Source organism: Triturus cristatus, chromosome 5_2 (genome assembly GCF_964204655.1).
Source record: "Triturus cristatus chromosome 5_2, aTriCri1.1, whole genome shotgun sequence".
In the NCBI taxonomy this organism is placed as follows: domain Eukaryota; kingdom Metazoa; phylum Chordata; class Amphibia; order Caudata; family Salamandridae; genus Triturus; species Triturus cristatus.
In genome coordinates, this window is record NC_140588.1 from 956,175,878 (window position 1) to 956,202,254 (window position 26,377).

The 26,377-nt window shown below is 48.1% G+C and overlaps 1 protein-coding gene across 2 annotated transcripts in view; it reads right to left on the reverse strand.

The window, feature by feature from the left end:
* LOC146829460 (SWI/SNF-related matrix-associated actin-dependent regulator of chromatin subfamily A member 1) overlaps nt 1-26,377 on the reverse strand; it is a 1,967,301-nt gene that overhangs the window by 1,687,728 nt on the left and 253,196 nt on the right. For both annotated transcript variants that reach the window (XM_085608144.1, XM_085608145.1), the window contains exon 3: nt 3,055-3,221. In XM_085608144.1, the coding sequence (XP_085464270.1) occupies nt 3,055-3,221 (167 nt within the window). The remainder of the gene's footprint in view (nt 1-3,054; nt 3,222-26,377) is intronic.

A 26,377-nucleotide genomic window follows, 5' to 3' on the forward strand; every position in this document is an offset into this window, starting at 1 on the left:
TTTCATATTCATTAAGACCCCTTCTTTCAGCATCAGATAGGTCCGCCAAATGATCGAACACATCTTGTCCCTCAGACCCAAGACAATGTAAAAGAAGAGAAGTCCTTCTTTCTGCACTAAGACTCACTCCACAGACCTTCGCATATCTTTCAAACACCCTTTTCCACTTCTTCCATTTAATGTTAGGTTCACCAGGTTCAGATAAGAAAAAGGGGGAGAAGTGACGTTTTGCATAATGAACTAACTTTTTTTTTTTTTTTTTTTTAATAAACTAAAAATTGAACAAGATGAATATTCCTGTTTTGACCACTAGATGGCAGTAACCATACACCCAGAGTTCCTGAACTGTGACTGCACAACTTTCAAATGAGAAGGGCACACATTTTGTTCATTAACTGCACAGAAAGAAAATATGTAGAAATTGAACATTAAGACAAACTATTCATGCTAAATGAAAATTACTTCTACCGTGTGAATGAACACACAATACAAGAAATGCTTCATCCAGCAGACATCAAAAAAAATTCCTTCCTTGTTATTTGCCCCAGAACCGAGTAGAACGTCTCATGTGAACAGAATACACAAAAGAAGACAACCTTCCAGTAAATGTAAGCAGACGACGGTTCTTTTACAGTTACAAATGCCAAATCCACTGTTAACCATAAGACTACAGTCGTATTTCAGATGCAAGACGAGTATCTTCCTTTATGGCAAGTCTTCTTCTACCGGTACCAATGCGTCGCTTCAGTGACGAATCTGCTGACAGTCACAAAAGTACAGCTGCACTGTGCTTGAGTGTTGACTTCCGCCTTTTGCGACGAATCTGCAAAGAGCAGCACAGCTGAATACACTGTGACGGAACACTTGAAGGAATGCCAGATTCTGGAACGAGCGTTGAGAGATCGCTGAATCCCTTGGTAGCGTTCACCTACGTCATCATTCTCCTTGGGCAGACAAGAGATGAAGAACTCCGAGGAAGCAACAACCACAGCGTTAACGAGTCACCAGTTCCAACGAACTCGTACGGACTCAACCGCCAAAGAGTCCAATCAGCCACAGAAATCAAAGGTAACAACGCTTCTTTTCCAAAGGCACTACAAAAAGGTACGTTGCTTCTTCATAACTCGATAATCAAATGCCTGAAGTAATGCTTTTAAAGAGATTTGATTCTTATTGCGAAATTGGGACGAGCCCGCGTCGATTTAAAAAAAAAAACAAAAAAAACCTAGTACGAGTATATTCGCGGCGAATGCTCCCAGCCCCAAATCTCAAGAATGAAAATTACAGTACCTTAAACAATAAAGAAACGTGCAGAGCGTTGAGAGTGTTGGGTCCTTCTTTGGTGCAGCTGCCGACTACGCCAATGTAGGAATCTCACGGGAATAAATGAAGACACAAGGCACAGGAGATTCCAAGGATAAATGCAGGTTTAATCCAAAGGATAATAGACCCATCCAAATCCACATCCAGCTCCGCTCAGTAAACAGTTTCTTCTGTCCCAACCTACTTCAAATACATACATTCTAAAACCTATGCAACACAGCATGTAACAATCTCAAGTCATAGAACATACCTATGTCATAACCAGATGTCATAGAGACCCAGATGCCACACCATGCACCAAGATCTCTAGGACACCAGGACATCAAGGATACCACAGCTGTCTTCTAAGCCCGGACATCTGGTCACTCAGAGCCCAGACATCTGGTCACATGCCATAGAAATGCATAGTGCACCTAGATGATCCGGATGCTCTGGGAGACCCGTTGAAGTCTCGTTTGCAGTTTCAAGTCCAGGCATGGCTCCTGGAAGTCAGATATACTCCCTCGAGCATTCTCCTCTGTCACCCAGTGTGCATGGATTTCAAAAAAGGCTAATGGGCTTCGTCATGATTAGTAGGGATGAAATGCTGTGACCCATTTGTCATCTGCTCACTCGCCCCCATCAGTAGGAGGCCTGCCATTGCTCACATAAAAAACAAACGGTATGTTCAATGTGATAAACGGGGTGTCAATGGGTCGTCCATGAACCGCATGTTCTTTTTTGTGAACAAAACATCAACAGCCAAGCAGGCATAATCAATTTAGTACACTCCTATACAAAACCTTCTATTAAAACATGTGTCTAGAATGACAAACTAATATCCCACAGAAATGCAGTCATAATAAATCTTTCTGAATGCTGATAATGCAAATGTACTTCATGGATTTTGCAATACTAGATACAGTATTTCAGAAAATATGATGCTTTGCACCTAGCTAATTTCCTCTCTTTGCAAAATTAGATTTTTTCCCCAGCAATTTATTTGGTTGAGGCCCACCCTGAAAGACCGTTGAAATATATCATTACAGAGAACATGTTTTTACTGCAGTGACAGAATGCTGTGAGATGCTGGGTACAGATCTGTAATGTAAGTAGGGTTTGTACCATGGACTGTGTTTGACATTAGACAGCAGTTTTTGTTTTATATACTGGTATTGCACATTGACAATATTAGGAATACAGAGAAAACGCAATTTTCCCTTAAAGCACAGGTTTTCTGGTTAGATGTCAAGAAGTGATTAGAACCAAGTTCAACTGGCTCTGATGTGAAAAACGTGGGGCCTTGTTTACAGATTGGCAGACAGGTACTCCGTCACAAATGTGGTGGATGTCCCAAACACAGTATCATACATGGAAAATAGTAAATGGAACGTGTAATATGGTGGATGAGGCCATCCACCATGTTTGTGACAGAGTCCCTTTCTGCAAAATTCTAAACTAAGACTGTTATGGCCTGGTTTAGAGTTTGACAAATGGGTTACATTCAACACAAATGTGGGGAATATCCTGTACGACAAACTGCAAGTTCACTATATCCTATGTCACTTTTGATAAGGCAGCTGAGATATCTACCATATTTGAGGATTAATCTGTCCTCCAAACTCTACATTAGGACCTTAGTCATTAAAGGACATTTCATACCATACTTAATGAAGCCAGTAGCATGCCACATCTGTTTCACCTTTTATGACTAAGACAATGCTAAAAAGAAGAAGGAAAAGAGATACATACTCCCCAGCCGAAAGCAAGCACTGTTTTTCATCTTGTTTTACTCGTGGACGACCCAATTTGACTTTGAGCGGAGAGGCTGGTGACTTCTGTGATGAAGGTTGAATGAAATGAGCAAAGAGCTCTGTCTGTTTCAGCAAGAATTCAAATCTTTTGGATCGGTCAGCTTTCTAACATTAAAAACAAGAAAAGAAGAAAAAACAAACAGTCTTCAATAATTGATTCTACAATATAAATGTCTTCACTTTCATGTACTAATTCTCACTGTCATAATGCCATATTCTCAGAGCACCTGATATTTACAGCACTTGAAATGCAGAAAATGCACAATGAAGCAGTATATAACAGCAAGGTATTATTAAAGAAATCTCAAACATGCTATTTTTCATAACGCTGCTGCAAATAGGAAGTAAAAGATGTATCGTTTGATAAAGTCTTTCCAGAGCACACTCCAGTCCCTCTAATTATACAGTAGAGCCACTGGTGACTGTTCACCTATATAGGATCATAGAAGGGTAACTGAATAGAAAAAATGTTTTTTCCCTCGAGCGTCACGCTTGTTGTCTATTTTATGTCACTTAGAACCCATTTAATTTACATTACATATCCCTCGCCTGTCATCCTGTTGCATGAGTAGAAAAGTAAAACATGGCTGCTCCTGCACGCACCCCTACCCGCATTAAACCTGGTATCCTGCCAACTACCTGCACCACTCTCTGGCTGTATCACCACCTCCATATTTTAACAAGCATTGGCATAGCCAATAGGTCTCGCCTTTGGGACCTTATAAGTGTTTAGCCATGCAACAGTTGCACAACTAAACACTTATAAGGTCCCAAAAGCGAGACCTATTGGCTATGCTAATGCTTGTTTTAACTGTTGTAATCTATTGAAGCCTCATGGAGAACATCAAAGCGGCCGTGCGGCCACGAAAGTGAAAGTAGTCGCGGTAAAGCGCGACGCGCGCGCCCGCGCACATGCACTGTAGCTCTAGGCTGGCCTGGTAGCACTTTTTGGAGCCCTCACAAAATGTCTCGCCAGACCAGCGCATGCGCTGGATCAGGTGAGACCTAAAAATGGCACATAGCTCCATGCCAAACTCACACCATTCTTAGCCTTATCATCCCTGCCTCTCTCAAGTATTAAAAATAACTCCCCTTCAATTTCTGCACTAAAATCTTTTGGAAGCATATAATACTTACCACATCAGCAAACAAGTGGTACATTACAGGTTGAAACACTGCAGACACAGAGCCTCTTAGAAATGGCATCCGTGTAACTGCCTCAGAAACAACATGTAACAATAAATACTGATGTTACCAGCACTATCATAAATAATAACATCAGAGAAGTCAGAGTTGCTCAGCAATGATGTCATTAGAGATTATGTTTAAAATGTCATGAGTGATAGCATATATCATAAGGAATACGTGACATGAGTGCGACTTTTGGTTGGTTTACTAAATAAGAGCTGATAAATATCAGTTGTTAAAGGGTTCATTAAAAACATAACTGCTGGTTTTTTTCAGTAACTTTCTGCCTTTTTTAATAACCTAAGCTAACCATACCTTTCTTCAATGAATTTCTGGGATTTTTTGTTCAACTACCACATCCAACAGTTTTTGTGCCTCAAACCCAATGGCACACAGCCTGCGCCCAAGCCCCACAGCACACAACCTCACCCAACCTGCCACAAGAGGTCAACCCTCGGGCTATGAGCAGTAACAGCTGGCTGTAAGGTCTGACCTACTACAAGGCACTGAGCGCAACCTGCTGCAGGAGTCCAACTCCTGTTGCGCAAGCCATCTACCATGCGCAGCAGGGATTCACTCCAGCATCTGCCAAGGAATGCTCCCAACGCTATGCTGGTACCATTTTGCAGCGTGCAGCTGGGTTGACTGCAGGGCCTGGCCTCTAGCCAGGTGTTGCCTGCAGGACTTTAGAACCAGTCAGGTCTTGCAGTGGTTCACCACAGGGTCCGGCCTACAGCAAGGCCCTGTACCCAACTTGCCACAGGCTTCCACCTTCTGCTGCAGGGCTTTGCTCGCCCCGCCCTTCACCTAAACCACCCAACCCCCTCTGTGCACATCCATGCTCAGTGGAGGTTGGCAAAGCACAACTGTAAGTGCATCAAATCATTACTTGAACCAAATATTTTCAATCCTGCCTTTGACTGTGCTCAGCGGTGTCGGCAACAGGGCTTGGACTACAGGCAGGACCTGTGCCCAACAAACCACAAAGCTCTAGCCAGGGCCAGCATTTCACTCTGCATAGGCACTGTTAGACTTGGGGGTCTCTAGTTGCCACAGGTACACACTTGTGACAAATAAGGACCCTCGCCTCTAGTCAGGGTAAAGGGGTACACTCCTAAAATAACCCCTGCTCACCCCCTTTGTAGCTTGGCACGAGCAGACAGGCTTATCTCAGAGGCAGTGTGTAAAGCATTTGTGAACACATAGAGTAATCTAGTGACAACACTACAGATGGACACCACACAAGTTTTATATCAAAAATAAGTATTCTTTATATAGATTTACCACAAAACCATAAATGACAAAAATCCACAATACTGTTACTTAAAAATGGTAGTTTTAGCTTAGTTCTCTTTAGTTCTTAAATGCAACACTTTTAGTTCAATGTACCTTTAGATGCGGCACGCAGGGCAACGAAAGTGTTGCAACAATGGTGATGCGATGAAAGTTTGGTGCAAAGAAATAAAGACGTGAAGATCTTCCTGATGCGGCACGCTTCTCTGATGTTGCGAGAGATCTCGGCTAGATGCGTCAGCTGCAGCGGCGACACCCTTGTCCAGTGATGCGACGACAGCAGCTTAGGCGGCGACACTCTTTTCCCGCGATGTGAGACGCTTCCGCTCGATGCGATAACTACAGCGGCGACACCCTTGTTCAGTGATGCGACGGCAGCAGCTCCGACGGCGGCACGCTTCTCCATGGATGCGAGGCGCTTTACTTGATGCGGTACAATGCGACAGCTACAGCGGCGTCATCCAAGATGCAGCGGCTGCGACGGCAACACGCTTCTTCCTCGATGCGATACTCTTCTCTTGATGCGGTTCAATGCGTCAGCTACGATGGCTGCGACGCGTTTCTTTGGTGTTGCGTTGCGCATCTCGTGATGCGGTTCAATGCGATAGCTACAGCGGTGACACCCTTGTGCAGTGATGCGACGACAGCGGCTGCGACGCGCTTCTTCTCCGTGAGTCGCACTTCCAGCTCCTTGCGACACGCAGTCCCTCAGAAGGCCCAAAACAGCAGCAGGCACTTCCAAAGAACTCTGGGGAGCTGGTGGTTGTAGTCTGTTGTCCCTGAGACTTCAGCAGAGGCAAGCTCTTTTCCAAGCCCTTGGAGATCCTTCACAAGTTGAGCAAAAGTACACACAAAGTTACTTTCTCCTCTCTTTGGCAGTAGGCAACCCCTACAGGCCGATCCCCCAGTTTTAGGGATAGTCTCTCCTCAGTTTCTTCTTGGTTCCTCTCCTCAGCAGAGGTTTCTTCTTGTTTTCCCAAAGTGATCTAAATTCTTGGGATCAGGGTCCCAATACTTATACCCCAAAATCCTTTGTCCTCTGAGGGCAGAGGGGCCTTTGCCTTGTTCAAACCAGTTCTGATCAGTCCTGGAGCACTTTGTTTACCTGACTCCTTCTTTCCTTTCAGAGTGCAGGGCAGAGACCTCAGACACACCACAGGAGGTAGAGCCAGCATTGTGGAGGGAAGGCACAGCCCTATTCAGGTCCCAGGTGCAACTCCTCCCTCCCATCTAGCTGCAGATCTCTCTATTCACCACCGGGCCACCCCACCTTGTCTCCTGGAATTCCCCTGCCCTGTCACTCAAACTCCAGACAAGGAATACACAGCCTAGCAGAGGCAGGTTTGAATGGTTAGACAAGAAAATACCTACTTTCTAAAAGTGGTATTTTGAAACACAGAATGTTAAAACCAACTTCGCTAAAAGATGTATTTTATAATCCGGAGTTCAGGCATACTAAATTCGAATTTCTACCATGTTCCCTGAGTCAGTTGGGATTATAAAATGTAATAATCAAACTGCCCATTAAGGCCTATGGAGAAGAGGTAGCCTTGCAATAGTGAAAAACGAAAATGGCTGTAATTCACTATTAGAACTTGCCACACACACAAGGGCATGTCTTACCTTACCCTTACAATGCACCCTACCCTTGGGCCTACCATAGGGGTGTCTGATATGAAGAAAAGGGAAGGTTTAGGGACTGGCAAGTGGGTGCACTTGCCCAGTACGCATGACAGTACCAGACTGCACGCAGGCTCTGCAATGGCAGACTTTAGACACATTTTTACAGACTGCTTCTGTGGGTGGCACAACCAGTGCTGCAAGCCCACCAGCAGCATTTGGTTTTACAAGCCCTGGGCACTCCTGGTGCACTGTACTAGGGTCTGACAGGTAAACCAAACCAACCAATCATGGAATCACCAATTCATACATCCATTTACAATAGGGAGCGCTTGCACTGTGGCACTGGACAGCAGTGGCACAGTGCCCTGAGCATCTAACACCAGCAAAAACACATGAGGCAACAGCAAAAAAATGGAAGAGAGACCCACGCCAAGGTACCAGGTCTAACACGTGTCCCCTCCAGCTGAAATGTGGGGAGAACTACCCTACCTCCTGGGAGTTCTCATCACTAAGGCGGAAACATCTGGACAGACCATCAGCATTGGCGTGTTCTGTACCAGGGCGATGTTCCACCGTGAAATCCATCCCCTGTAGGGAAATGGACCACCAACAGCTTTGGATTCTCACCCCTCATCTGCATCAACCATCTGAGGGGCCTGTGGTCTGTATGAACCCGGAAGCGAGTCCCAAACAGGTAGGGTCTCAGCTTCTTCAGTGCCCAGACCACAGCAGATGCCTCACGCTCAATAGCACTCCACCTCTGTTCCCGTGGAAGTAACCCCCTACTGATCAAGGCTACGGGTTAATCTAGGCCCTCCTCATTCATCTGTGCCAGAACAGCCCCCACACCTGCTCTGAAGCGTCTTTTTGTCTATGACCTCTCTGGAGAAGTTGGGTGCCAAGAACACGGGCGCCGTGCACATACCAGTTTTTAGGGTCTCAAAAGCTTTCTGACAGGTGTCAGTCCAAATCACTCTCTTTGGCTGCTTCCTTGAAGTCAGCGCAGTCAAGGGTGCAACAATGTTGCCATACCCCTTGACAAACCTCCTGTAGTAACCCGTGAGTCTGTCTGGGTTTTGGGCGGCTCCCAAGCCAGGATGGTTTCAATCTTGGGCTGCAGGGGCGCCACCTGGCCGCTCCCTACCTGGTGTCCCAAGTACACCACGGAACCGTGCCCGATCTGACACATTCGCCTTGTTCGTGAGGCCTGCCCTCCGCAGCGCCATCAACACTTTCCAGAGGTGGCGCCGATGTTCTTCCCAACTGGCGCTGAACACTGCGATGTCATCCTGGTAGGCGGCACTGAAAGTCCAGTCCACCTGGTTGACCAACCTCTGAAAGGTGGCAGGGGCATTCTTCATCCCAAAGGGCATCACCCGAAACTGGTAGTGCCCATCTGGTGTGGAGAATGAACACCGCTCCTTTGCCTCATCAGTGAAGGCGATCTGCCAGTACCCAGATGTTAAGTCAAACGTGCTGAGGTACCATGTAGCCCCTAGCCAATCTATGAGCTCATCAGCTCTGGGGATGGGGTGGGCGTCAGTCCTGGTGACTGAATTGAGCCCTCGTTAGTCCACACAGAACCGGAGTTCTGGTGTGGCACCCGGTGCAGCAGCCTTTGGGACCAAGACCACTGGGCTGGCCCAAGGACTATTAGAGGACTCAATCACCCCTAACGCAAACATCTTGGAGACCTCCTCCTTGATGCAAACTCTCACCCTGTCAGTCACCCTGTAGATTTTGTGCCTCACATGTGTACTATGCCCAGTGTCCACATCATGGACGCACCAATCAGTGACACCGGGAACCAGGGAGAACAAATCAGAAAATTGTCCCAGCACCTGGCGGCAGTGATTCTGTTGCTCAGGGGTCAGGGTGGAAGAGAGGTTGACACCATCGACTGACCCATCTTGCTCTGTCGCCGACAGGAGGTCTGGAAGAGGCTCTGTCTCCTCCTCCATTCCACCATCTGTCGCTAAGAGCATGCCCAATTGGGACCTCTCCAAGTGGGGCTTCAGGCAGTTGACATGCAGGACCCTCAAGGGGTTCCTGGGAGACCGCAAGTCCACCAAGTAGGTAACCGTACTTTTGCGCTCCACAACCTCAAATGGTCCGGTCCACTTAACCTGGAGCGCACAGGCTCCACTGGGGCCATGACCCACACTTTCTGACCAGGCTGAAGCTCTACCAGAGTAGCATTCTGGTCGTAACACCGCTTCATCTCCTCCTGGCTGGCTTCCAGATTCGCCTCAGCGAATTGCCTGAAACGCCTAGTTTGGTTGCTGAAGGCCAGCATGTAGCTATATACATCCTGCGGAGGTTTCGTGGGAGATTAATCCCATCCTTCTTTAACCAAACTCAGAGGTCCTCTCACTGCGTCCATAGAGAAGCTACAAGGGGCTGAACACTAGAGATTTCTGTGGCACCTCACGGTACGCAAAGAGTAGGCATGGTAAGAGGACGTCGGGAGATTACTTCCCATTGGAAGGCGAGGCAGGGACCTAAGTTCTTGCGGTGGGCTAGGGAAATGGAGAAATGGGCGGGAAGTGAGGGGACTTATAGATTGTGTCTGGCTAGACGTAGTGAAAATGAAAGATCGCACGAATGGGCCCGGGCATGGTTGGCGCTCCTGGAGTTGTTCAAGCGCTTGGCTGTGGGAGATGGGGGAAATCCGATGGAGGATGATGGAGCCCCGGTTCCGTGAGCACCCTGTAACAGGCTTCCCCCTATGCTCTTGAGGCACTCTCTGCTGGGATAGCTGGTAGGCGGATCCGACGAGTGGTAGGTGATGCTTTGATGCACATGTAATTATGATAGATACTGGCGGCATACTTGGGTGGGTGGGTAGGGGGGGTTACGTTGGGGGGGGTTGCTGGGGGATGGGGTTGGGGGCATATTGGTATTATCGCACATTCATTGTGGATTACTCCTGTGGATGACCTACCTCGTAGCATAGACGCTGTTGGGGTGAATGTTGTACAGTTGTGATCAGTTTGGTGGACTGGTCACTGCACCACGTTCTGATTTGGCTGGAGGGCGGAGTACGGGGGAAGGGGATTGACTGCATTTTGTTTTGTGACCTAATAAAGTCTGTTTAAAAAAAAAAAAGGTAAGAGGACGTCCCACTTACGCCTCATAGGTTCCACAAGACCCATAATCTTGCCTTTCAGGGTTTGGTTGAACCTTTCAACCAACCCATCACCTTGGGGGTGGTAATGAGTGGTAAACTTGTAGATTACCCCACACTTCTGTCACAGGGACTTCATATACTTGGAAATGAAGTTAGTACCTCGGTCAGACACTACTTCGCGAGTGAATCCCACTCTGGAGAAAATTCCCATCAGTGCTCGTCCCACCACGGGGGCCGTCACTGTCCTTAGAGGTATGGCTTCTGGGTACCGGAGGCATGGTCCACCATGACCAGGATGAACCTGTTGCCCATGGCTGTCTTGGGTTCCAGTGGCCCCACAATGTCAATACCCACACGTTCAAAGGGGGTGCTGACCACAGGGAATGGCTGGAGAGGAGCCTTGCGCTTCCTCCCACTCTTTCCACTTGCCTGGCAAGTCTGACATGCCCTGCAGTGAGTGTCTGAACTCCTGCGCATTTGGGGCCAATAAAAGTGGGTGACAAGCATTTCAAAGGTCTTGTCCTGCCCCAAATGTCCTGCCAATGGAACATCATGAGCCAGCCCCAGTAGGAAGGCTCTGAAGCGCTGGGGTACCACCAGCACATGGGCTGACCCAGGCTCAGCAAACTTTGGCTCAGTATACAGAAGGTCATTCTCCCAGTAAATCCAATGTGACCCAGACTGATCACCTGCTGCCTGGTCTGCAGCCTGTTGCCGCAGACCCACAAGAGAAAGGCATTCTTTCTGCTCCGTGCAGAATTCCTCCCTGGAGGGTCCTCCTTCTTGCTGCCAATGGGTCAGCTCAGGCAGGTCCCCCAGTTTGGCTACCTGTTCCCCTGTAGGCGCCAGGGCATCCTCCTCAGGGTCTGCTCCTTCCTGGACCGTGGGAACTTCGGGGGCCGGTTTCCCGCACCCCCTGCCTCTACTCTTGACGGCAGGTACCTGAGCCTCCCTTTCCGGCTCTAGGTCCTCTTGAGCACCTTTACTCGCTGCCATGGACCGGGTGGTCACACACGCCCAGTCAGGCAAACCCAACATTTCTAAATGAGCACTCCGCTCCACCTTCGCCCAAAGGGAGCTTTCCAGATCGTTCCCTAACAAACAGCCAAAGGCATGGCGGGTTCACAGCTACCTGAAGAGTACCAGAGACCCCCCCCCCCCCCACCCCCACTCAAAGGGAACCTGAGCCACCTCGCAGTGACTGTGTTGTCAGCGGCAACAACTGGGTAGAATGCACCAGGGACAACCTGCTCTTAAGACACCAGGTGACACTTGACAGCGGTCAACATGCCCCTGTATCTCTAAGAGCCTCCACTCTATGGCCATTGATGGTCACCCACTGCGTGTATTTTTTAGTTTTATCAGGCAGCTGGGTGCTGGGGACCACCTCACAATCTCCTAATGAGACAAGGGACATGTCTGCGGGACCCCACCCACCTTGGGCACCCATCTCCTCACCCAGGGCTACACTAGCCATCTGCCGGGGGCCGCACCAGGGGGTGCTGGTTTCCCAAACAGGCGACACTTGGGATCATTCACTAAATGACCCAGGTCTCCACATTTGTAGTATTTTGGGGGTCCTCTTTGAACAGGTGGACCTGTCGGGACCCCTGACGGTTTCTGGGGGGGGGGGGGGGAGGCTGAGAACCTTTCCCTTGGTTCCCTTGAGGACTACTTTGGGGCCTTCTATAGAACCCCCTCTGTTTGCCCTTGTCCCCTCCACTCTTCTGCTGGGGACCCTGCCCACTCTTGGCTGAGTCTCCCACGTGACCCTTGTGGACCCTGGTACTGACCCAGCGGTCCGCCTCCTCAGCAAGCTTCCTAGGATTAGTCAGCCTACTATCAATCAGGTGCTGGTGTAGCTCAGGAAAACAGTTACTTGACAAATGCTCCCATGCAATCAAATCAAGAAGTCCCTGAAAATCATCAATTTTGCTACCCTTCACCCAACCATCCAACGCTCTGCAGAAAAAAGTGACATATTCCACCCAGTTACTGTACTCTATCTTCTTGCAACCCCTGAACCTCTGTCTGTACAATTCAGGGGTTAAACCATACCTGGACATTAATGCATCTTTCATGTGGGGATAAGAATTATAGACATCAGCAGGCAAATCTAGCAGTGTCCCGCCCCTCACTAAGGAAGGAGTAGTTTCTTACCTGTAACTCCAGTTCTGTAGTAGGGGTATCTCTGTTATAGTCATAATCTATGAATAATCCCCGCCCATGTGCGGGGACCCGGAGCAATCAAAAATATCTCTTAAGCTGTCCCGCATTTGCAAACCTGCAAAGACACTTAAGAGACAGACAAAATAATACAGCCTAATCACAACAAGGCTGCACTGGCCAGCACTTCCTCTGAAGTGAACACAAAAGCCAAAATAAAGTTTAAATGTCATTTTTATTCACATCTGACATCCTTCTTTATTACCACACACTCCCTTCACCAAAATCCCTTTAAACAATAGAGAGGAAGGGGTGGACAGACAAGCCCTATAGGCTGTCATTATGTGTCTGCTAAAGGGATACCGTGCCTTTAAGAAACTCTCCAGAGACCCCCGGTATCCCAGGATGCACAGCCAACACAAGTTACTTTCAGTTCTTTTTGAAGGTGTATAACAACAGGCCTGATACTATCAGGTTACTCCACCGGGGAGGAGGGAGGGTCGCTTATGACTATAACAGAGATACCCCTACTACAGAACTGGAGTTACAGGTAAGAAACGACTCCTTCTGTAGTAGGGGATCTCTGTGTATAGTCATAATATATGACTAGAATGGCAAGCCCATCCCAACCAACAAGCAGCGGTGGAGTAAGCCCAACCACCAACAAATCACTGTGCAAACAAATTCCTCAGCGAAGCCTGTCCAACCTGCGCATCTGCCCTAGCATCAGAATCCAGGCAGTAATGCTTCGTAAACGTATGGACTGACTTCCAGGTGGCAGCCTTACAAATGTCCGCAATGGGAACATTCCTAAGCAAAGCTGTAGTAGCAGCCTTGCCTCTAGTCGAATGTGCCGTAGGCTTACCCCCCAATGTTTTATTAGCTTTTTGGTAACAAAGCTGAATACAGGAAACAATCCATCTGGAAATGGACTGTTTTGAGGTAGCTAAACCAGTTCTTACCGAACCATAATTAACAAACAGTTGATCCGACCTGCGGATATCTTTTGTCTTATCCAGGTAGAATTTCAGTACCCTACGTACATCAAGTGAATGCAGAGACCTCTCCGCCTAAGAGGAAGGATGCTGAAAAAAACGTAGGCAAAGTTATCATTTGATTTACATGGAAATCTGATATCACCTTAGGCAAAAATTTAGGATGGGTACGCATCACTACTTTAGAAGCATGGAAAACAGTATACGGCTCTTGACAACACAGAGCCTGAATCTCACTCACCCTCCTGGCCGATGTAATGGCCACAAGGAAGGCAGCCTTCTAAGACAAATGCTGCAACGAAGCCTTATGGATAGGCTCAAAAGGCTCCCTCATCAATCTAGATAACACCACATTCAATTCCCATGGTGGAGAAGGTCTTCTAACAGGGGGAAACACCTTACGCAAACCCTCCAAAAAATCCTTAATCACAGGGATTTGAAAAAATGAGGTTTGAGAAGGGCCCTTCCTATACGCAGTCAGAGCTGCGAGATGAACCTTAATAGACTGAAAATTAAGCCCAGATTGAGCTAACTGCAGCAGATAAGGCAAAATAACACCTTCTTTACAGGATGTAGGGTCAAAGTCCTTTGCCTTGTACCATAAGCAGAATCTCTTCCACTTATAGGCGTAAGAAGTCCTCGTAGACTGTCTCTTCGCCTCCTTCAAGATCTCCATACAGTCCTGAGGTAGGTTCAAGTGTCCATACTGTACTAGCTCAGGAGCCATGCTGCCAAACTCAAGGACGAGAGATTGGGGTGAACCATCTGTCCTCCGAACTTCGTGAGAAGGTCCGGCCGACACAGCAGGCGTCTGTGTGGCAGAACAGACCGGTGAAGAAGGTCGGTGAACCACCATTGCCTCGGCCACTCCGGAGCAATCAGGATCATTCTGGCTCTGGATTGCGACAGCTTGATCAACACCGCCGGGATCAGGGGAATGGGTGGAAAGGCGTAGAGAAAGCTGTTGGACCAGCTGATCCATAGGGCATTCCCCAGCGTCCCTGGTTGGTAGTACCTGGACGCGAAGTCGCGGCATTTGCTGTTTTCTGCCGTAGCGAACAGATCTATATCCGGAGTGCCCCACTCTGCGAAGACGTCTCTTAGCACGTCGTCGTTTAGCACCCACTCGTGGTTCTCTTGAACGAGCCTGCTGTGCGCCGTCTGCTTGGGCATTCTGCACCCCCGGCAGATGGGTCGCCGTGATCGTCAGGTTCCTGGCCACCAGCCAGTTCCAGATCGCCTGTGCCTCCAGAGACAGGGTGCGTGAACGTGAGCCCCCCTGCTTGTTGAGGTAATACATGGTCGTAGTATTGTCCATCTGAACCAGCAGGGAGTTCGTCCTGAAGGAGGGATGGAACGCCTTCAAGGCCAAGTGTACCGCTCTGAGTTCCAAAAAGTTGATATGGTAAGTCGTCTCCATCTGCGACCATATCCCCTGAATCTGAAGAGGGCCCGAATGCGCTCCCCAGCCCTGGAGAGACGCATCGGTCACTATGGTCTGGACCGGAATATCCTTGTGAAAAGGAGTCCCCTTGCAGACATTCTCTGGGGCACACCACCATTTCAGAGACTGCCGAGCGTGTTGAGACAGCTGGATCTTGTCCTCCCAACGCCCCCGCCTCTGGTCCCATTGATCCTCCAGACATTCCTGTAGGGGCCTCATATGCAGACGTGCATTGGGGGTGAGAAAGATGCAAGAAGCCATCGACCCCAGTAAGGAAGACACCGTCCTCACCGTAGGAGAGCGGGCTGAGATGAGCTGCCGAGCCTTCCCACGGATCGATAGGCGTCTCTCCTCCGAAGGACACACGCTTGCGTTCAAGGTATTGACTGAGGCCCCCAAGTACTGGAGACACTGCACAGGGATCGGCACTGACTTCGACATGTTGATGTGCAGTCCCAGGCGATGCAGCAAGGCAGCTGTCCTGTTGAAATGGCACTGGGCTTCCTGGTAAGTGGACGCTTTGATCAACCAATCGTCCAGGTATGGATACACAAACACCTTGGTCTTCCGCAGGTGTGCCGCGACCACTGCCATGCACTTGGAGAACGTCCGTGGTGCAGACTTCAGGCCAAACGGGAGTACTGAATACTGGTAATGGTTGTTGCCTACCAGAAACCTCAGGAACTTGCGATGCTTTGGTGCGATCGGCACATGAAAGTAAGCGTCCTGCAGATCTATGGCGCACAGCCAGTCTCCTCGATGCAACTGAGGGTAAATCTGATGCAGGGACAACATACGGAACTTTTCTCTGCGGATCCACTTGTTTGCTTGACGCAGATCTAGAATAGGCCTGAACTCGTTCTTGTCCTTTTTTCTTACGAGAAAGAACCGTGAGTAGAGACCTCTTCCTTTTTGCTGCAAAGGAACCGCTTCTATCGCCCTCTTTTTTAACAGAACGTCTGCCACCCGCTGGAGCTCCCTCACTGTGTAGGAGGAGCGCACTGGTGGAATCTGTGGAGGCGGGCTGGTGAAACGAAGACAGTAACCATTGCAAACAATATTCAGCACCCACTTGTCCTGCGTTATTGTCCTCCACTCTGCCAGGTAGTGTTGAATACTTCCCCCCACCGGAGCGGGTAACGGATGAGGGGGAAGTAACTTTTCAGGGCTTCGACCCGGCCGGGCCTTTGTTCCCCGACGAGGACTGATGCTGTCCTCTGCCCCTCTGGCGCTTCTGAAAGGACTGCCTCAGGAACTGCTGTTGTTGTTGGGGCTGTTGTTGGTGGCCCGACTGACGCCCTTGACCTCTCTGCTTGGCGTAGCGCCTGCCCGAGGATCGGAAGGACCTCCTCTGCTCCTTGGGCCTCTCCAGCCCCACCGCCTTCAGAGTTTCCGCCTCAGCCTTCATGCGGGCCATCTCGTCATCCGCATGCGACCCGAACAGCGTCGTGCCAGAGAACGGTAAATTGGCGATCTTCTGCTGTGCTTCAGGCTTGAGCGGGGTCAGCCGCAGCCAGGAATGCCTCCTCATGTGTATGCCGTGGCAGTACCCATGGGCCGCCAGCAGCGACACATCCCCCGCCGCACTGATGATCTGATTAGAGACCATCATGCCCTCGTTCAGCATCTCCTGAAAGTCCTCCCTCTTGTCTCTAGGCAGGGAGGCAGCGAACTGTTGCAGGGAGTCCCATAGAGACCTGTCATAGCGCCCCAACAGAGCGGAGGCGCTAGCGGCCTTCATCGTAGTGGCCGACGTGGAGTCCATTTTGCGACTCTCTTTATCCGGAGGAGCCGTGGATGAAGGCATCGTAGAGTGTTGTTTACGAGCCGCCGCCACGATAACAGAGTCCGGTGGAGGATCCACTCTGAGGAACGCCGGGTCCGAGTCAGGAGCCCTGTACTTTTTAGCAGTCTCGAGGGCGCCGGTTTCACCACGGCCGGCGTCAAGAACACCTCCATTGCAGGTTCCTCCAACCCCGGAACCAACGGGAGGAGGGGGCGCGACAGATGAGCCTTATGCAAAGTTTCAAAGATCACAGAAGTAGTGGGAATAGGGGTAGTGACTGATATCCCCAACTTCGCCGCCCCTCTCATCAGCACCTCTTGGAATGTGGCAATGTCATCCACCGGCGAGACGCGGGTAGGAGGCGTCTCCGACAGCGAGGGCGAAAACCGTCCAGTCCCAGAAGAGTTCGTGCCTCTCGAGCCTCTGGAACGAGACCGATACCTCCGTCGTCCATGTCCAGAGCGAGTGGACGATCTGCGCCTACTCCGTGACCGCCTGCGAGGGCGGGAGCGAGATCTCTGCCTGTGAGGAATCCTCGGGGGCGCAGGCGGTGGCTGCGGTGGAACTGTAGGCAGCTGAGGCACGGGCAGAGGCAGCGGAGGAGGGGGAGGAGGAAGGGGAGGAGGAGGAGGAGGAGGAGGAGGAAGATCAGGCACCGGTGGAAGAGCCGGTGGAAGATCGGAGGCAGAGGCGGCTGCTGGGTACGCAGCGGGGACAGATGTTCCGAAGCCCCATCACTCCTAGCAGGAGAGCCCGCACCAGAACTGTCCGGGCTCGCGGCCACTCTCCTCTTCTTGGCGGGCCTGTCCCGCGTGGAGGCCACCGACGGGGAACGTCCGCGTCTCCCCGATCCCCGACTGGAGATCGTAATCACTGAGGACGTGCTCCCCGATGTCCGTGACGTCGAACTGTACGTCGACCTCGTCCGGCGTCTCTTAGCCCTCGACGTCGAACGCCGTCTCGCAGTCGAGCGTCCTCTCGACGTCGAACCATGCCTCCTCGACGTCGAACCATGCCTCCGCGACGTCGAACCACGCCTTGACCTCTGTCGCCGCGGCGTCGACTTCTGCCTCGACGTCGACTTCTGGTGCTTCGACATCGAACGCTGGTGTCTCGACGTCGACGTCCGGTGCCTCGACGGCGACCTGTGCCTCGACGGCGACCTGTGCCTCGACGGCGACCTGTGCCTCGACGGCGATCGCCTCCTCCTGGACGGCGGGCGCCGGGATCTCGGCGTCGACTCAGTCAGCGTCGAGCCGTGGGTCGACGGCGAAGGTGGCGAGTGAAGTCTTCCATGGGGCTCGGTACAACGTCGATGGGTTGTCGACGTCGACCGTGACACCTGCGACGGCGACCCGGTCCCGGGTCTCGCCGGCCCCTCTCTCGACGTTGAACGCCGAGGCTGCCGCGACCCAGAGCCCTGGATCGACGGTGAACATACCGGTGCCTTCTCCCTCGCCGTCGACGTCGAACGCGACCTACCAGCCGGTAGGCGCCGTTTCTGCTCCCTGCTCTGCCCGGAGGTCCCTCCAGGGGCTGAAGCATGGGCGGAGGAGGGAGAATGAGATCCTCCATGCCCCGAAGTCCCACCGGTCCTCTGCTGCTCCTGTCCCTGAAGGCGAATCTTCTCCCTGTCCCTCAGGGTCCTCTTTGAAAAGGTTTTACAGATGGCACATGTAGCTGGGACATGTGAGGGCGACAAGCAGAGGATACACACATCATGTGGGTCCGTCTTGGCCTTTTTCCTCCCACACTCAGGGCAGTTATCGAACAAAGCCATGCTAAGAGTGGGCCAAAACTGCTCCAGATTGCAGGCAGTAGTAGACAAAGGCTCTAGACGTCGAATGAAAACACTATTTATCCAAAAAATCCAATTTTAATCCAATAAACCACCCAAAAGGGTAGAGCTCAAGCTCCAGGGTCCTGCTAGCAGGAGCCGGAAAAAAGAACTGAAAGTAACTTGTGTTGGCTGTGCATCCTGGGATACCGGGGGTCTCTGGAGAGTTTCTTAAAGGCACGGTATCCCTTTAGCAGACACATAATGACAGCCTATAGGGCTTGTCTGTCCACCCCTTCCTCTCTATTGTTTAAAGGGATTTTGGTGAAGGGAGTGTGTGGTAATAAAGAAGGATGTCAGATGTGAATAAAAATGACATTTAAACTTTATTTTGGCTTTTGTGTTCACTTCAGAGGAAGTGCTGGCCAGTGCAGCCTTGTTGTGATTAGGCTGTATTATTTTGTCTGTCTCTTAAGTGTCTTTGCAGGTTTGCAAATGCGGGACAGCTTAAGAGATATTTTTGATTGCTCCGGGGTCCCCGCACATGGGCGGGGATTATTCATAGATTATGACTACACACAGAGATCCCCTACTACAGAACCGTCTCCACAATCCCGCTCCCCAATCCTTCTCAGGGACCCCGTGGGAAGACATGGCTACCTCATAGACCTTGAACCACTGCCCAATATCATCATTTTTAAAAATTTCTTTCACCACATCCTTAGGAATATACACCCTAGATTCAACAGGCAATGACGGTGTGCTGCCACCAGAGGGAGCAATATCTAAGCTCTTGATCTTCAACTCCAACTCCCTCAAAACCTTTTCATGTTCAAACTGCATTGTTTTCTCTTCTAGGGCTAACTTTCTAGTTTGCATTTCAAATTCTAACTGCCCATTTAACGTGAGGTTGGTCAGCTCCATCTCATGCACCCTACATCTCTCCCTGTCCTCCAACTCCTCTGGAGACAGGCCTCCGGAAGAAACACTGCTAATTGCTGGGGAGACTGCTTTCCTTCCCCCTGGGCCCAATGGCCCTTCCAGCTACTCCTCTGCATCCTCATTATCAAGGGCATTTCTTGATTCTACCCAGGCCCTCAGCGCCTTGTAGAACTCTAGCTTATTTTTGCACCCAGCAGTGGAAACATTGAATTTTTTGCAGAAGTACTTCAGCTGCTTGACATTGTAGCATTCCAGTTTCTCCTCTTCCCAATCATAATCAACAGATGCTATGGATGCTGCTTTCTCCACCATGGTTAAGCTTGGCAGTACTCAAAAATAGAAAGTCCCAAAAAAAAAAAATCTACCAAAAGTATGTGGCTGCGTTTTGGTCTGCACTCACTAGTAGTGTTCACCAATCACTGTACATGAGTCACAAATGCAAGTCCAGAATCCTTACCACTGACCACCAATGTTAGACTTGGGGGTCTCTAGTTGGCACAGGTAAGCACTTGTGACAAATAGGGACCCTCACCTCTAGTCAGGGTAAAGGGGTACACTCCTAAAATAACCCCTGCTCACCCCCTTGGTAGCTTGGCAAGCGCAGACAGGCTTATCTCAGAGGCAGCGTGCAAAGCATTGGTAAACACATACAGTAATCTAGTGACAACACTACAGATGGACACCACACAAGTTTTATATCAAAAATAAGTATTCTTTATATAGATTTACCACAAGACCATAAACGACAAAAATCCACAATACTGTTAATTAAAAATTGTAGTTTTAGCTTAGTTCTCTTTTGTTCTTAAATGCAACACTTTTAGTTCAATGTACCTTTAGATGCGACACACAGGGCAACGAAAGTGTAGCAACGATGGTGATGCGATGAAAGTTTGGTGCAAAGAAATAAAGACGTGAAGATCTTCCTGATGCGGCACGCTTCTCCGATGTTGCGAGAGATCTCCGCTCGATGTGTCAGCTGCAGCGGCGAAACCTGTTTACAGGGATGCGACGACAGCGGCTTTGGCGGTAACACTCTTCTCCCGCGATGTGAGACGCTTCCGCTCGATGCGATAGCTACAGCGGCGACACCCTTGTTCAGTGATGCGACGGCAGCAGCTCCGACGGTGACCCGCTACTCCGTGGATGCGAGGCGCTTTACTTGATGCGATGCAATGCGATGGCTACAGGGCCATCATCCAAGATGCGACGGCAGTGGCTGCGACAGCAACACGCTTCTTCCTCGATGCGAGACTCTTCTCTTGATGCGGTGCAATGCGTCAGCTAAGATGGCTGCTACGGCGACGCGCTTCTATGGTGTTGCAGGGGGCTTTTGTGATACGGTGCAATGCTACAGCGGCGACACCCTTGTGCAGTGATGTGACGGCAGCGGGTGCGACGCGCTTCTTCTCTGTGAGTCACACTTCCAGTTCCTTGCGACACGCAGTCCCTCAGAAGGCCCAAAACAGCAGCAGGCACTTCCAAAGAACTCTGGGGAGCTGGTGGTTGAAGTCTGTTGTCCCTGAGACTTCAGCAGGAGGCAAGCTCTTTTCTAAGCCCTTGGAGATCCTTTACAAGTTGAGCAAAAGTACACACAAAGTTCCTTTCTCCTCTCTTTGACAGCAGGCAACCCCAGCAGGTCAATCCCCCAGTTTTACGGATAGTCTCTCCTCAGTTTCTTCTTGGTTCCTCTCCTCAGCAGAGGTTTCTTCTTGTTTTCCCAAAGTGATCTAAATTCTTGGGCTCAAGGTCCCAATACTTGTACCCCTAAATCCTTTGTCCTCTGAGGGCAGAGGGGCATTTGCCTTGTTCAAACCAGTTCTGGTCAGTCCTGGAGCACTTTGTTTACCTGACTCCTCCTTTCCTTTCAGAGAGCAGGGCAGAGACATCAGACGCACCACAGGAGGTGTAGCCAGCATTGTGGAGGGAAGGCACAGCCTTATTCAGGTCCCAGGTGCAACTCCTCCCTCCCATCTAGATGCAGATCTCTCTATTCACCAATGGGCTGCCTCACCCTGTCTCCTGGAATTCCCCAGCCCTGTCACTCAAACTCCAGACAAGGAATACACAGCCTAGCAGAGGCAGGTTTGAATGATTAGACAAGAAAATACCTACTTTCTAAAAGTGGAATTTTCAAACACAGAATGTTAAAACCAACTTCGCTAAAAGATGCATTTCTACCATTTTCCCTGAGTCCGTTAGGATTATGAGATGTAATATTCAAACTGCCCATACTGGGCTATGGAGAACAGGTAGCCTTGCAATAGTGAAAAACGAAAACGGCTGCAATTCACTATTATAACATGTCACACACACCAGGACATGTCTTACCTTATCCTTACAATGCACCCTGCCCTTGGGCCTACCATAGGGATGTCTGATATGAAGAAAAGGGAAGGTTTAGGGACTGGCATGTGGGTGCACTTGCCCAGTCAGCATGACAGTACCAGACTGCACGCAGGCTCTGCAATGGCAGACCTTAGATACATTTTTACAGGCTGCTTCTGTGGGTGGCACAACCAGAGGTGCAAGCCCACCAGCAGCATTTGGCTTTACTAGCCCTGGGCACTCCTGGTGCACTGTACTAGGATCTGACAGGTAAACCAAACCAACCAATCATGGAATCACCAATTCATACATCAATTTACAATAGGGAGCACTTGCACTGTGGCACTGGACAGCAGTGGCACAGTGCCCTGAGCATCTAACACCAGCAAAAACACGAGGCAACAACTAAAAAAAGGGAAGGGAGACCCACGCCAAGGTGCCAGGTCTAGCATGCACCCAGGTCATCCAAGCCATATATAGCAGGAATCAGTCAAGGACAGCTGTATTGCACCAAGTATTTTTTTTAAACTACCAATGATTTGCAAATTCTGAGACCCAAGAGGGGTTCGCTGGATCGAGGGGATTTCAAAGATTCGCAAATCCAGCACAGTATTTGCAAATCTTATGATCATTTTTCTTTTTATTAATAACTTTAATGATGGGACTGTCCTTTTGGGGTTCCACACACATGGGCCTGGAGTGCCACTATAGGCTGACCCTGTCACCTTATGACCCTTTTTGTGCCATTTTCCCTGGCCTAGTACACAGTGTTGAAAAATGGCGACCGCAACAAAAAATATTCTGTAAAATTCAGCATATCTGAGTGTAGAGGATTCGTAAATCTGCAGCCAGAATTACAAATCCGTAAGAGGATAGAAGAAAAAAGTTCCCTAGTCCAATTGTGTGCCTTTAGATTTTGTACCTCATACATGAATCTGCAGAATAATGATCCAGATATCTCTAAAACGTAGCCTCCTTATGTCCAAACTGGGACATTTTTTAAACAGTAATTTCTCAAAAACTAAAGAACAGATTTACATCTAACTAAGCAAATGCACTTCCTTGAGTAAAGGTCTGTTTTGGTGCTAAAGCACAGGAGATGGGGTCAATGTGGATAGTGTTTTTTTTATTTCGATTTTATAATTTCATGTTGCCAAAATATAGTTTTTTTACTGATGTAATAAGCCCTGTACATTTGGCGGACTACGGCCACCAAAAACAGGGGGTGGGGTAAATGTGGATAGAGTTTTTTTTATTTCGATTTTTTACCGTACGCTTACGGTAAGCGTACGGTAAGGGTACTCGGCGAAATTGCCGAAAAAAAAATAAAACCGTTTTTGCTCTTGGGGGATGTTTGGGGACTCCCTCAACATGACTATGTGGGAGGGAGTTGTCAAAACAGCCCCGTAACATGTTTTTGGGCATCATGTTTGATAAATAACACTCAGTGCGAGAGACAAAATGGCGGACGCCGCTTCCTGGTTTCGGCCGATTCGAATGTTTACTAAGATCTAAGAGCCAATCAGAATCGCGCTCGCGCACGCCACCGTACGCGTACGGTAAGCGTACGGTAAGCGTACCGTAAGCGGGCTCAGATATATATATTGATTTAAAGGCTATTTTCTCAGAATCTACTGAACAGATTTACACCAAACCTACAAAAGGCACTTCCTTGGCCTACGGACTACCTCTCTGCCAAATTTCTAGTAATTCTGTTCAGCCGTTCGGGCTGTAGCTCGTTCTAAAGGTCCTATGGAAAAATGCATGGGAAAAACGCGTTTTGGGACCCCCCTTTTATCTCAGCCCCCGCTTGACGAATCCCCCCGAGACTTTCAGGGTAGGAGCGGAGCGTAGCGCCCCACCTATTTTGAGAAATTCGCGAGGATTCATCGACCGGCGCCAAAGTTATTCAAAATAGAATGTTGCGGATTTCCTATGGAAAAGGGGTCCTAACTATAACTACCTACTGGCGACCGCCAGTAGGTAATATATATATATATATATATATACATATATATATATATGCTACATATATGTTTATACATATATATATATATATGTATGTGTGTGTGTATATTTATATACATATAAATATACACACACACATATATATATTGTATTACTCGCTTCCAACTTCTGCTCAGACTAGACAAACGAGCAAGGACCCATGTAGGTGCAGGATGATTTCTTTATTGCCAAGTTAGTCCGCCATGACGCCTTTCGGCCGTACCTCGACCTTCATCACATGACACAGCTCAGACTGTTTCCCCAATTTAAAGTGCTAGTGCATACTTTGCAGTAATCTACATAGATAGTATACTACATTATTGTAAACATCTCATTCGCATTTTATAACTGACGAATAAATATATAAATACAATGTAAAATACAATTATTTGTGTATCGTTAAATAAAACATATTTACATTATCCTCATATAGGGACCTGTATTGTTTAAATATGTTTGCATAATCTGTATCTTGGCATGGGCAAGCCATCATATATAAAATTATTGCCTAAATGCGCAAATAGCTTGCCCTAGCCTGTCTATATGTCGGTTTGCAAAAAAAAGTTTGAAAAGTGCTAATTGTAAACATGAAAGAACATATAGCGATACTCATTTAAGAAAATGAGTGCAAAGTAATAAAGTGCTGTGTGTTGCCGTTGTTCTCCAGTTCCCTTATACTAATAACGGCAAGAAGAATTTTGTTTATAACTAAACGTGCGAATGCTAGGTCATTGATTAAGATTAATCTGCAGCATATCCATGTAATGCAAATAAATTTGGATAATCCGTATATTATGGAATATGCTGATAGATGCAAAGATGGGGCAATGGGGTGTGGGACATGTTTAGTGTATATGAAATGAGTTCTAGGACTTAGTAGTGTGATATACTTTAAGGACTATTCTATTGCACTTAGGTTCACTTGTAAGTGTCCATTTTGATTCAAATTTCCTCCAACTAAAATGGATAAAATCAATTGTGATAGAATCCATATATATTTTGTTGACAGTACATAATATAAAAATGTATCTTTAAAAATATATTATTAAATGATACCATGGAAAAAATATATATAGATACACACACACACATATCAATTGATTTAGATCAAATGTCATAACATTATTAAAATTGTCCTAAAAACAAATAGATAAAATTGTATCCGAACATACGCTAGTACAGCAAGGATTGTAGAGATCTCTATAGGGTTATACCTATGCAATGATGTATTTTAAGTCGCCATCACGACAGTTCCTGGACATAGTGCAGTAGATACATCGAAATTCATTAAAATTCATACAATCAATACAATTAATTATAAAAAAAGCCATAAAAACTATAAAATACCATAAGAATCTATTGATTGTCTTTTATAAGTAGGTGTGCAAATCCTCTGTGTTGTTAAGCTCTCCTGGATGCTATGAGTCAAATTCTAAAATGTATTTGGTTTCTAGGCATCTATGTTTGCCTTCCTGGCGTAATATTTGAGGTCTTTCAGATTGCTGCTATGGTGTTCCCTGAAATGTCTGGCCACTGGGCAACTAGCATCGTTATTGATGATGGCCCTCGTGTTGCAAGATTCTTTTGTGTGCTGCCAACTTTGTATACCTATGTATTTTAATCTGCAACTGCATTCAAGCACATATACTGAAAATTCAGTTTTACACGCGAGGTGCTGTGTGATGTTTGCACCTTGCTACTGAATGCAGTTTGGTATGTGGTGGTATTAATACCTTGTTGGCAGGCTTTGCAAGATGTGCATCTGAAAAATCCCTTTCTTGCTGTCGGCCACATAGTTTTCCCTGATCCTCCGGGCTGATTTTGACTAATGCATTGGCCATACTAGTGGTTTTTCTAAAAGCAACGGAAGGATCGTTAGGTAACAGTTTGCCTATCGTGGGGTCATCTCTCACGATAGGCCAATTCCGTCTGATGATGGTTCTAAGCTGTTTTTCCTGTTTAGAGAAACCTAAAATAAGTCTGATTGGTTCGGCCATCTTTTGCTTATCTTCTGATTGGTTCGGCCATCTTTTGCTTATCTTCTGATTTTTTTCTATATTGCAGCAGTTCTGCTCTTGCCAATTCCTTAGATTTGAGGATGGCTGCATCAATTACCGTTATTTTGTAGCCTCTTGCTAAGAAACGTGCGCGACATTCTGCTTGTTTAGTTTCTGCATCTACCTCATCACTGCATATACGCGTTATACGAAGCATTTCCCCATAAGGGATGCTATTGATGAGATGAGCTGGGTGCACGCTTGATGCATGTAGCAGTGTGTTAACTGCTGTAGGTTTCCTAAATAGTGTGGTCGTTAAGCAATTGTTTACAATCTTGATTTGCACGTCTAAAAATGTAACCTCTATTTTGCTCATGGTATAAGTAAATTTAAGATTGACATCATTTATATTCAGTTGTTCTATAAAATCCATAGCACTTTGTTGGGTTCCACTCCATATAATAAACAAATCGTCTATGAATCTGAGCCAAGTTATAATCTGTTTGGAAAATACCTGTTTGTGTTTCCCAATGAGGACCAGCTCCTCCCACCAACCCATAAAAAACAGGCATAGCTGGGGGAGAA